The 13669-nt window shown below is 35.9% G+C and overlaps 1 protein-coding gene across 2 annotated transcripts in view; it reads left to right on the top strand.

The window, feature by feature from the left end:
- The window catches only part of LOC140717114 (NADH-cytochrome b5 reductase 1-like), a 46973-nt gene extending 35194 nt beyond the window's left edge, over positions 1–11779 (top strand). For both annotated transcript variants that reach the window (XM_073030351.1, XM_073030352.1), the window contains exon 9: positions 10387–11779. In XM_073030351.1, the coding sequence (XP_072886452.1) occupies positions 10387–10559 (173 nt within the window). In that variant the 3' untranslated portion in view covers positions 10560–11779. The remainder of the gene's footprint in view (positions 1–10386) is intronic.
- The last annotated feature ends 1890 nt before the right edge of the window (positions 11780–13669 follow it).

Raw genomic sequence — 13669 nt, 5'->3', positions numbered from 1 at the left:
GCACTGAAAATATTGTTGAAAATGTCAGAATGGCCCACAACTGAAAAGAATGCAAGGATTTACAGTACAGTGCAAAAGTCTTGGATACGTATATAAAGCTAGGGTGCCTAAGGCTTTATCAAAATGGAGCGTAAAATATGAGAGCAAAGGGTGCTGGGAATGGTGGGGGTGGAGCACCATGGGAGGAATGTGGGACAAGTGGCAGGGTTGCATAGGCCCCAGACCTGAGACACCAAGCAAGGTAATTTGATTCCAAACAATTGGTTTATTGATCACTACAGAATGCCTCTCTGCTTCCCACTCTCTCCCCTCTCCACTCTCAGTCCACAAGAGATCAGGTTTATCATCATTTATATATGTCATGAAATGTGTTTTTTTTTGCAGCAGCAGTAGTACTCTGCAAAAGTCTTCGGCACCATAGCAGATACATGTGCCTAAGAGTTTTGCAGAGTGGTGTATGTTTATCCATAAAACAAAGCCAAGTTGTTAGAAAAACTTGACAGCGGTCAAAGTATGAAGCATTTGACAGTAGTTTGGTGTTGGGACGACCACTATCAACGACGTGAAAAAACAGAAAGACAAACTGTTAAAGTTGAATGGTGAAAAGTAATGAACAAAAGTTAATGAAAAATAGTAAAACACTGCACAGAGTGAAAAACGAAGATCTCAATCGTGATTCGTCAACATTGGCGTGAAGGTGCTACTTAAAACTAACAAAGGTCTTTCACAATGGTTCCAGCTTTGGCTGAACAGGCATAAGCAAGCAAAGGTGGCAGTACTAAGTAAGTTTCTAATAAGCTTTTTCTGTTGGTATGTAGCTAGTGTGCTGAGAATGGTTCTGGAGGTAGTAGGATGTTCCTTGTGTGAGATGTGGGAACTTGGGGAGACCTCCAGTCTCCCTGATAACTACTTCTCCACAAACTGCACTAGGCTGCAGCTCCTCAGAGAGCGTGTTAAGGAACTGGAGCTGCAGCTCGATGATCTTCAGCTCATACAGGAGAATGAGGAAGTGATAGATAGGAGCCACGGGGAAGTAGTCACCCCTAACTTGAAGGAGGCAGGACCTGAGTGATTGTTGGAAGAGGGAATGGGAATAGGTAGCCAGTGTAGAGTACTCTTGTGGCTGTTCCCCTTGATAATAAGTATAGCACTTTGAATACTGTTGGAGGGGTGACCCATCGGGGAAGTCGCGTGCCCAGGTCTCTCCCTCTCTGGCTCAGAGGGGAGTGCAGAAGTGATAGGGGATTCCATGGTTAGAGGAGCAGAAAGCAGATTTTGTGGATGTGAAAGAGACACCCAGGTGTATGTTGCCTCCTAGGTGCCAGGATCAGGGATGTTTTGGATCAGCTGAACAGCATTCTTAAGGGGGGGGGGGGTGTGAGAAGCTATGTCATGGTACATATTGGCACCAATGACATGGGTAGGAAAAGGAGAGGGTCCTGAAGAAAAAATGTGAGGAGTTAGGCAGGAAGCTGAAAAACAGGACTTCCATGGTAGAGATCGCTGGATTGCTGTCTTTGCCATGTGCCAGTGAGAGTAACAATATGATAATTTGTCATATGAATACGTAGCTGAGGAATTAGTACCAGGGCAGGGTTTCTGATTTGTGGATCTTCTGGGGAAGGCATGACCTGTCCAAAAAGAATGGGTTACACCCGAACGCAATGGAATGGGACCAATATACTTATGAGCAGGTTTGCTGGAGCTGTGGGGGAGGGTTTAAGCTAACTTGGCAGGGGGGTGGGAACTAGAGTGACGGGGCTGAGGGTGGGGCAGTTGGTGCATGACTAATGAGGCCTGTGAGGACACGTAGATGATGGGGCCAGATTGTAGTTAGTGGGATGAGTTAAAATGTAACGGGACCGGAATCAAAGTAGGTGATGAATGCAGGAACTAAAGGTGTAATATTTGAGGATGTGCTTGAGATTTGCTGTACTTCCAAGAATGAATAAGCTGGGTCTTCACCGAGTCACTAGTTCAGATTTTTGGAAGTTGGGAGAACATGAACAGCTAATCTTTCTTCCTTCCTTTTCCCACAAGTCTTTCCAGCTGAATTTTCTTTTCCTTTTTTTAAATTTATTTATTAAATTTTAGAAATTACAAGGAATAAATGTGATAATAAAATGGTAAGAAAGATAATGTTAACCCTCCCCCCCCTTAACCCTTATCTAAAGAAAGGAAAAAAGAAAGAAGAAAAAGATTGCCTGGATATCGGAGGACCCCCACATGCTCCATGGAGTTCAAAATAATTTTAATATTTATTTTTACTTTCCCCAATTACTATGATTTTATCTTCAAAGGACCTGTGTATTTAATCCTATCTTTTGTAAGTATGGGAGCCAAATTTTCAAAAATATATCATATTCGTTTCTTAGGTTATACGTAATTTTTTCAAATGGAATACAACTATGTATTTCATTATTCCAATGATCCATAGTTAAATATAAATCAGATTTCCAACTAACTGCGATAACTTTTTTGGCTACTGCCAATGCAATTTTTATAAATTTTTTCTGATACTTGTTCAATTTAAGTTTCGGTATTGTCCCCTCAATGTCTCCTAATAAAAATAATAATGGACTATGTGGGAGTTGTACTCCAATAATTTGTTCCAATAAAAGTCTTAAATTTATCCAAAATGGTTGAATTTTAAAACAGGACCAGGTAGAATGTAAAAAAGTACCAATTTCTTGACCACATCGAAAACATTGGTCAGACATGTTTAAATTAAATCTATTTATTTTCTGTGGTGTTATATATAATTGATGTAAAAAATTATATTGTATTAATCTAAGTCGAACATTTATTGTATTTCTCATACTATCAAAACATAGTCTTGACCAATTTTTTCCATCAGTTTTAACATTCAGATCAGATTCCCATTTTTGTCTTGATTTATGAATTCCTAACTTAATTGTTTGCTTTTGAATCAAATTATACATACAAGATATAATTTTTTTAATTTTTCCATTCTGAATTAATATTTCTACTTCACTAGGTTTTGGCATCAACATTGTTTGTCCCAGCTTTTCTTGTAAATAGGCTTTTAATTGAAAATAACAGAAAAGAGTATTATTTGATATTTTATATTTATTTTTTAATTGATCAAACGACATCAATATACCTCCTTCAAAACAATCACCTATATATTTAATCCTCTTTTGGAACCAATTATGTAAAAGTTTATTATCCATTGTAAAAGGAATAAGCCTATTTTGAATTAAAGTTCTTTTTGCTAATAAAGATTTCTTTATCTCATCGTCCATATTTACCTTATTCCATAAATCAATCAAGTGTCTTAATATAGGAGATTCTTTTTTTTCCCGTATCCATTTGGATTCCCATTTATATATAAAATCCTCTGGTATATTTTCTCCTATCTTATCTAATTCTATTTTAATCCATGCTGATTTTTCTTCATCAAAAAAAGGCGCAATAAATCTAAGTTGATTTGCTTTATAATAATTCTTAAAATTTGGAAGTTGTAACCCCCCCTAAATCAAATTTACATGTCAATTTTTCCAATGATATTCTTGACATCTTACCTTTCCAAAGAAATTTCCTTACATATTTATTCAGTTCTTGAAAAAACTTCTGAGGTAATTGTATTGGTAAATTTTGAAATAAATATTGCAATCTAGGAAATATATTCATTTTTACAGCATTAACTCTACCTATTAATGTTATTGGTAACATCATCCATTTATCAAGATCCTCTTTTATTTTTTTTAATAATGGCAAATAGTTTTGTTTATATAAATTTTTAACATCATTATCAGCTCTAATACCTAAATATTTTATCCCATTCATTGACCATCGAAATTGAGTTGCTAATCAACATTGATTATAATTTCCTTTGGTGAGGGGCAAAATTTCACTTTTATCCCAATTTACTTTATAACCTGATACTTTCCCATATTCTTCCAATCTAAAGGATAATCTTTGCAAGGATTGCAATGGGTTTGTTAAATAAATCAAAACATCATCAGCAAATAAATTAATCTTATATTCTTCTTGATTAACTCTAAAGCCCCCAATATCTGAATCTGTTCTAATTAGTTCTGCTAATGGTTCTATTGCCAATACAAATAAAGCAGGTGATAATGGGCAGCCTTGTCTAGTTGACCTCGTTAAGCAAAATGGTGTTGAAATCTGACCATTTGTAACTACTTTAGCTTGAGGATTAGTATTTAAAGTTTTAATCCATTGTATAAAAGATTTTCCTAACTCATATTTTTCCAATACCTTAAATAAAAAATCCCATTCCAACCTATCAAATGCTTTTTCTGCATCGAAAGCAACTGCCACACTCATTTCCTCTCTTTTTTTTGCCAAATGAATTATACTAAGTAACCGAGTTATATTATCCATTGATTGTCTATTTTTAATAAAACCTGTTTGATCCATATGTATTAATTTTGGTAAATATTTAGATATTCTATTAGATAAAATTTTTGCTATTATTTTATAATCTGTGTTCAACAAAGAAATAGGCCTATATGATGTTGGTTTTAAAGGGTCTCTATCTTTTTTTGGCAATACAGTTATGATCGCTGTTAAAAAAGATTGTGGAAGTTTATGCATTCTTTCCACTTGGTATATTAATTCCATAAAAGAAGGAATTAATAAATCTTTAAATTTTTTATAAAACTCAGGAGGAAAACCATCTTCTCCTGGGGATTTATTACTCTGAAGTGCTCCTAAAGCTTCTTCAACCTCTTTTAATGTAAAAGGCATATCTAATCCTTTCTGTTCTTCCAAATTTAATTTTGGAAGGGTTATTTGTGATAAAAATATATCTATCTCAGCAATCTTATTTTGTGATTCTGATTGATATAGTTCAGTATAAAAATTTTTTAAAGTTTCATTAATTTCTAAAGGCTTATAAGTAACCTTATTTACACTTGTTCTAATTGCATTTATTGTTTTAGAAACCTGTTCTGTGTTTTCAACTGCCAAACAAGAATTTTAAGTGATCTTTCACCTAATTCATAATATTTCTGTTTAGTTCTCATAATTACTTTCTCTGTACGATATGTCTGAAGTGTATTATATTGTAGTTTTTTTATTAACAAGTTGTCTTCGTTTTTCTTCTGTCATATATCTTTGAGATTCTTTTTCTAACTTTATAATATCTTTTTCCAATTGATCCATTTCTGCCATGTATTCCTTCTTAATTTTAGATGTATAACTTATAATCTGACCCCTTAAATATGCTTTCATCGCTTCCCATAATACAATTTTATCCTCAACTGAATGTAGATTTGTATTTTCATAAAATCACAAAAATCTTGATGTTTTAATAGAGTTGAATTAAATCTCCATAAATTGATTCCTCCTTATCCATCATTATCATTGTCATTATCAAGGGGGAATGATCTGACAATATTCTTGCTTTATATTCCACACTTTTCACTCTATCTTGAATATTTTTTGATAATAAAAAAAAATCAATCCTTGAGTAAGTTTTATGTCTGTTTGAATAAAATGAATAATCTCTTTCTCTTGGATTAATTCTTCTCCATATACCAATATAACTTTCATTAATGATAGTTAATTTTGTTACTTTTGATTTTATAGCACCTTTAGTTGATCTATCCAGAACTGGATCTAAACAAAAATTGAAATCTCCACCTATTAATATTTTATCATGTGCATCAGCCAAGTTCAAAAAAACTTCTTGTATGAATTTTGCATCATTTTCATTTGGTGCATAAATGTTCATAAAAATCCATAATTCTGAGAAAATTTGACAATGTATAATCACATTCCCCCCAGAATCAATTATTACATTTTGTATTTTAATTGGTAAAAATTTATTAACCAAAATTGCAACTCCTCTCGATTTTGAATTAAATGAAGCTGCAATGACGTTTCCAACCCAATTTCTCTTTAATTTCTTGTGTTCTGTTTCTGTTAAATGTGTTTCTTGTAAAAAAGCTACATCTCCTTTCATTTTCTTAATATATGTTAAAACTCTTATTCTTTTCACAGGTCCATTAATTCCATTAACATTAAAACTTAAAAAATTAAGTAAATTAATAATTCATAGTACCTTGGGAATTCTTTAAAGTTCTCCATGTTGCTATGAGTTTCTCCCCAATCATCCAGGCAAAGAAGAAGAAAAATAGAAGAAAGATAACTAATATATAAGAAAAAAAAACAAAATACCCCCCCACTAATGTTGCGAATAAAAAGAACACAACATTACCCCCCCCCCCCCATTTCTCGGGTCATGGCAATCGCCATGATTGTACATGCGAAACTCGCAGCTATCGATCAGGAGCTCCTCCAGCTCCCCCGCAACATTTTTTTAAAAAATAAGAAAATATATTAATAAAGAAAAAAATAATAATTAATGTCTCTACTCCCAATTAATACTCCTGGACCATTTTTTTTTCTTATAATTGTCCATCAAGTCCAACCTTATTTCAGTTTTCATCATTAGTCCATTTCATTTCTATAATTTTTTAGTCTTCTCCATGGACATCAAGTAGTTCTTGTACAAATTCCTCCGCTTTCCGGTAGTCAACGAAGAATCTTCTTTCTCCATCCTCCAGGAAAATTATCAATTTTGCTGGATAGCTCAATAAAAATTTATAGCCCTTTTCCCATAAAGATTTTTTCACTGGGTTAAATTCCTTCCGCCTCTTTAACAGATCATAGCTTATGTCTGGATTTTTAAAAAAACTTGTTTCCCTTCTATTGTCAATGGCCCTTTTCTCTTTTTTGCACCTTGAGTAGCTGCCTTCAAGATCATTTCTTTATCTTGGTACCTTAAACATCTTATCAAAATTGATCTCGGATTTTGATCTTGTTGCGATCTTGGTCTTAAAGCTCTGTGCGCTCTTTCAATTTCAGTTGCTTGACTTCCTTCTTTCATTTCCAAAATTTCCGGAATCCATTTTTGAAAGAATTTTATTGGATTTTCTCCCTCTATACCTTCCATAAGACCAACAATTTTAATATTATTTCGTCTACTAAAGTTCTCAAGTGCATCCATTTTTCCCAACATCCATTTTCATTCTGTTGTCCAGGCAAGATTATCATATTCTACCTTATCTATTCTTTCCATGTTTTCTTCTATTTTTACTTCCATCTCTTTGACTTTATTATCCATCTTCTTTTGTTTTTCCACCACATTATCAAGTGTATTCTGCATCCTTCTTATCTCTGTTCTTACAACTTTAAATTCATTCATCATATCTGTTTTTATAACTTTTAATTCATTCGTTATATACATCAGGATATCTTTTATGTCTCCTTTAATCTCTTCTTTCTTCTCCTCTTCTTCTCCTGAATTTCCCACAGAGTCTGATTCTGCTTCCGATCCACTTCCAAGTTCACTTCCAGCCGTAGTTGGGGTTTGTAGTTTTGCTGATATCTGTTCAAGCATACTTTCGCGCATGCGTTGTTCTTGCCGTTTCCTCTTAGAGACCGCCGACATTGCTGCAACTTCTTTTCCACATCTTCAAAAATGCCATACACTTCGTCGGAAGGAGATCCAATTTGAGTCCGAGGCTTCGCCGAAGCGGCTAGGCCTTTTTCCCTGCCGATTTGCGCCGTCTTCGAAGTAGTAACTTTCTTTTGTTTCAGTTTAGGAGCCATATCAAAAGATAATCCTGAGTTACTTACAGATAGTTTCTAATAGATATTTAATAACTCTTCTTCATTTAAACCCTATTTCATTACTTTTTGCGAGGGAGCCAGAATCTCAACGTCTCGACCCTACGTCATCACGTGACCCCCCCCCCCCCCCCCGAATTTTCTTTTCTCAGTGTTTTCCCACCTTGCCCACTGTCCCTGTTTTTCCTGAGACATTGCTCTTGCATACCTCATCTGGTCCTCCTATCGCTGTACTACTTCCACCACCGTGGCTGGCCTTTTGCTTTTGTGTTGTCACCTCTTCCAAATAGGCCTAATTTGAGCCTGTGCCAAGGACCCCTCTTCTAGATTTCACCTGATCCAACATGTCTGCAAGCCTGAGTGCTGCTTTTGCCTGTTTTACTGACTCTGCTGGACACCACTTTCTCCCTGTTGAGGTGTGGTAAACTACATATACCTGTCTGGACACGCCCCTCTGCTGACTGCTCCTGTGGCTCGTCCCACAGACCCCTGTATAAAGGCGATTGGAGGCACTGCTCTTCCTTCAGTCTCCAGGATGTTGTGTCGTGGTCTCTTGCTGCTAATAAAAGCCTATCGCTCGCCTCCCGTCTCCAAGAGTTATTGATGGTGCATCATGAGGTCCTGGGTGCAGTATCCTGGGCAACACTGTCACGAGATTCCGAGAGAGTCATCTCAAGCCTCACCCTGGCACACTTGAACTCTTCAGTCAGCCCCGTGATAGGCAATTCCAGAGTTCCTTTGCCATACAAGTAGATGATACTTGGCAATCTTGGCCCATCCACGTAATGAAGGAGCTAACTGTCCTCTCCAGCTTTTCAACGTGAGTGATAGGGACTTCATGCATAGTCAATAGTCATAGCATAGAGGTTCATGAGAATGATCCCAGGAATGAAAGGATTAACACGTACAAGGACTGTTTGATGTCTCTAGGCCTATAGTCACAGGAGTTTAGAAGAATGGCGGGGGGGGGGGGGGGGGAATCTCATTGCAACCTATCAAATATTGAAAGGTCTGGATGAAGTGGATGTGGAGAGGATGTTTCCTATACTGAGGGAGTCTAGGTCCAGCAATACAGCCTCAGAATTGAGGTACATGCATTTAGAACAGATGAGGGAAAAATTATTTAGCTAGGGCTATTTAATTTAGTCATTGGGTATACTTAAGCCAAAGGTTGATAGGTTCTTGATTAATTAGTGCGTCAAAGGGTATGGAGTTGAAGCAGGAAAATGGGGCTGAGAGGGAAAATTGCAACTGTCACTCTCCTCTTTAAGAAGGGTGGAGGCAAAAGCTAGTCCAGTTGTTCATTTGATGGCCAATGGTGAAATAGTTCTCAATCAAGGTAATCATGATGGTAATAGTGTAGATAAAGATATTACTAACACAATAGAAAAGGTGTTCATAGACGACATGGTGAAAATATGTGATGGGCTTAAAGGGCTAGAGCAGTGTGCATTCATAACAGAACAAGAAATCATGTTGGTTTATAGAGAAAAAAATCCTACAACAAAAACCCTTGATAATGAGGCAGACAACACTGGAAGAAACGTTTTTTTAAAAAAAGGTCATCCGGCATAATGCCTCCTCATCCCAAGGGCATTGGCTTCCAGGTCCTTCAACTGCAGTGATGTACCCTCTCCCACAAGTTTCTCAGACCTGATGTAATTGTTATTGTGTGGTGCTGCTTTTATCTTTCGGAAGTGAAGATCACTTTTTGTTAATAACAAAACACATTTCATCTCCACCTAAAATTCCCATGTTTGCATTTTTGTTAAAAATAGAATGACTTCAGTTTACCTGTACACTTACCTGTAATTAAATTCAATCTTTTGTTATGCCTTACATAAAGCCTAAGAAAAGTAAAATACAAATAGTGTACTAACTTTTAAATCAAAACATGGCATTGTAAGTGGAGACTGAAAACCTGCTGTTTGTTGTTCAACGTCATATTCAGGTATTCTCCCGATGCTGCTTTTGTTACTCTGCACATATATCATTATATTAATGGTATGTAATTTTTGCTATTAAGTACATGTGTGATGAACAAGTGTAAGACTTCTTACAGCATACAAATTCAGAGCTTGAGATGATGTCAATCACAACATGTATTCCAAAATCTGAAACACTTCTGGCCCCAAGCATTATGGTTAAGGCGTACTCAACCTGTATATGGTAACATACATTGATAATTATCCTTGAACTTTCAATTTTCAAGTTAATATAAATTTAAGCTATAATCCTTCAATCACCGGTGTTAAGTTGGATGAACAGTTGAAAAGTGAGAAATTTGAATAAATAGTTTTCAAAGAAATTGAAAGTGGTGTAGAAAGTGGTGAAATTTTGTGTAGAATCCAAACTTCCATAGTAACAAACAAATGCTGGAGGGACTCATCAGGTTAGGCAGTATCTATGGAAAAGAATAAATAGCCAACGTTTTGAGCCAAGGCTCTTCATCAGGACCAAGGGTCTCGTCACAAAACTTTGACTGTTTATTCCTTTCCATAATACTGCCTGACCTGCTGAGTTCCTCCAGCATTGTGTGTGTGTTGCTTGGATTTCAAGCATCTGCAGATTTTCTCTTGTTTCTAATTTCTCTGATAGCCAGAAACTTTATTTAATACCAAGACCAGCTGATCTTGTTTCAACTTTAAGCAGCATCCTGACAAATGCATTTCCACATAATGGTTCAAACATTTCTCACTGACTGTTGCGATATAAGTTTTATGAAATCACTCATGGGTTTGTTTGATGTTTTTATTTTAGGCTGGGATTATAGTGAAGGTTTTGTGAGTTCTGATATGATTAAAGAACATCTTCCAGAACCTGCTGATGACGTATTGATTCTCATGTGTGGCCCACCTCCCATGATTCAATTTGCATGCAACCCAAACTTGGACAAACTTGGATATTCACAAGGAACGCGTTTTACATACTAGGTGCCAACATTCAAATTCTGTTTGGTAAAGGGGAAGGTAAAAATGGAAATTGCACTTCAGCCTGTGTGGCATTTGTCAAACAGTAATTAAACATGAGCTTTTTTCTTTTAATGCCGGTTACATGAAATGCTAATGTTAATGGCAGTGTATTTCTACATGTTCAGCTACAAAACATGGTGTGATTTGTTAATCTGTTTGAAATACAGAATTGAACATATTTAATATGCAAGTGTACTGAAAATTTTTTTGAATGTATAAAACTCAGTGGGAAAAAAAAAATCTGTCCCAGTCTTTAAAAAGAAATTTCAGGACAGTGGCATGTGGGTAGATGCATTACGTTCTTGAAACTGGTTTTGTTAAATTTGTACTTATTGGTGTACTACCATTACTGTTAACGCCAAAGAATGTATGTGCTTCACCACCCAATGTTAATGACCTGTTATGTTTATGGTATGCAGTGAAACTTCAATCATTTTATTTTTCTCTTCATGCAAATTTTTTGGGTCTGATTGTTCAAAGGAATGAAAGCCTCCTGGTTTAAGATTGAGCAAAAGGGCTCTGGCCTCTAACATTGAGCACAACGAGTTTGCTCAAAAATGATCTTGGAAAACCAAAGATTTCTGGGTGAATTAAGGGGAAGTTTATGTTTAGTATGGAAATTTAGCAGAGATTATAATGTAAGCACTAAACAATATTGTTGGCAATGCTGAATGGCTGTGGTACAATAGTGGCAAATGGTTTAATATTTAATCTTTGCATTTAGCAGGCTTGGCATTAGGTCTTTAATATTTCATGGTTTTGCTGCCTAATGTCTGTTCAGCCAGTACTTTCAGTGACCACATAGTACTCCATTTAGAATACATGTGCCTTAAGTGACTGTCTTGGTATTTACTTAAATTTTGGTCTAATTCTCGAAAGTCCACAGTTTTGATCTGATCTAGTTTACACCAGTTTTTAAATGTGTAACTGTAAACTTGGTTGTCTGTTCTAACTGAAAGCAGCATAGTCTATTTAAAATGAAATTTGCTTACAAATTGTATTTTAAACTGTATCCACAAGATTACCTGAACAATTTAAAGTATTAGCAAGACAAGCTTATACATCAGTCGTTATTGAGGTCTATAAAATTTGTTCTAAAGTTTCTTGCAGTAAATTGTGCTGATCACTGATTTTGATTTTGAAATGTGTGATATTAAATAAAATTATTTCATTGAAATGTATGCATTTTAATGTCTTGAATCTTTAATTTTGCATGAACAATGTTTTAACACAAAGACTAATATTTAAGCATTAAACATATGGAGGGTGTACAAAGAGACCTGAATCCTTGAATACCTGATTCACTGAAAGCAAACTTTAAAAGTAGAGCAAGCTGTTATTAAGTCAAATGGTATATTTGCCTTTATTACAGAAGATTTGAGCACAAGAGCAAGAATATCTTGCTGCAACTTACAGGATCTTGAAACCACATCTTGAGTGCCATGTTCAATTTTGCTATCCTTTATCCAAGAAAATGATGCTTGCCTTTCAAGTGTATTAAAGGTTTTTCTCAATGCAATTTTTGTATTAAGAGACAGGGTTGACTAAGCCCAAACAGAGCTCAGAATAATGTAAAAACTTTGAAATGTACAGGATTCTGACTAAGCTAGATATATCAAATGGAAAGAAATTTCTCCTGTGAGTAAGGTTGTTGAGCTTTGGATTCTTAAGACAAGGGGCCATGCCCTCAGGCTATTTAGGACTGATAGGAAATTGCTTCATGGAGTGCTGAACCGATAGAATTTTTGATTACAGAAAACTGTGAATGTTAACTTACCTAAGAAGTTTAAGAATGTGGCAAATTTATTAATGCAGGACCCCGAAAGAGAATGGAGTTATAAAATGAGATGGAAGGTCTGCCACTCAAGCTGAATGAACTTCAGTTATTTTCTGTTCTAAAGTTGCAAGAAAGTAAATGCACAACTGAAGGGAAAGGTCAAGTTTCCTACTTCACTAAAACCTTTATTAAAGCAACATACCCTAATAATCTAGTGCAGGAAAGAGGAGCTCCTCACTAATCCTCCATCTTCAGGGAAAAGATAATAATGGTTGGAAATTCATTGAAGTAGTTCATAGTTGTGGAATGACCTCCTCTTCACCTGCTTCATCAATTACACTGCTTTTATCATAAGGATGGTTGCAGATGATTGATAATGAGAAAAAGAACTGATCATTACATGAAGCAATCTATCGCTGCATGCAGTAAGATATTGATATTGTTTGCTACATGCCAGCTAGACAATGACCATCTCTAATAAGTAACCTTGAAGTTAAGCAATATTTGTATTGTGAAATGTGGGTGTTAGCACTCATGTAATTTAGCAGAACCATAACCTACAAATCCTATTGAAAGGAAATTACTTCCATCTTAGGAAAATGTCAATGATGGTTGAGTGCATTTCCAACATGAACTTAAATGCCTTCTGGGCCAAAACAGCCTATTTCATTTGCACCATCTCCATCAAGTACATAGCTATGACATGTACCACCTCCAACATTTTGTGGCCATTTAACAAAGCTACTTTAGCAATTCCACAAAACAAGTTCTATAAAAAGGTCAACAGGTGCAACTGAAACACATTTTGTATATTGCAAATATTCTTAAGTGCCTGCAGGTTCCCTTTCATTATCTATTAGCCATTTTGGGTAAATTACTAAAGTCCCATCTAGCAGAAGAAAAACTCCTATCTCAAACCTCTGCTGCCTTGCACTTTTGCATAACTTATTGCATAGAATCATAGAACACTACAGCACCGTACAGGCCCTTCAGCCCTTCAAGTTGTGCTGACCCGTATAATCCTTTTAAAAAAAGTACTAAACCCACACTACCCCATAACCCTCCATTTTTCTTTCATCCATGTGCCTGTCCAAGAGGTTCTTAAATACCCCTAATGTTTTAGCCTCCACCACCATCCCTGGCAAGTCATTCCAGGCACTCACAACCCTCTGTGTGAAAAACTTACCCCCTGATGTCTCCCCTAAACTTCCCTCCCTTAATTTTGTACATAACCCTCTGGTGTTTGCTATTGTTGCCCTGGGAAACGTACTGACTATCCACCCTATCTATGCCT

This window comes from Hemitrygon akajei, chromosome 27 (genome assembly GCF_048418815.1).
Source record: "Hemitrygon akajei chromosome 27, sHemAka1.3, whole genome shotgun sequence".
Lineage (NCBI taxonomy): Eukaryota > Metazoa > Chordata > Chondrichthyes > Myliobatiformes > Dasyatidae > Hemitrygon > Hemitrygon akajei.
This window is presented reverse-complemented; position numbering and strand designations above follow the sequence as displayed.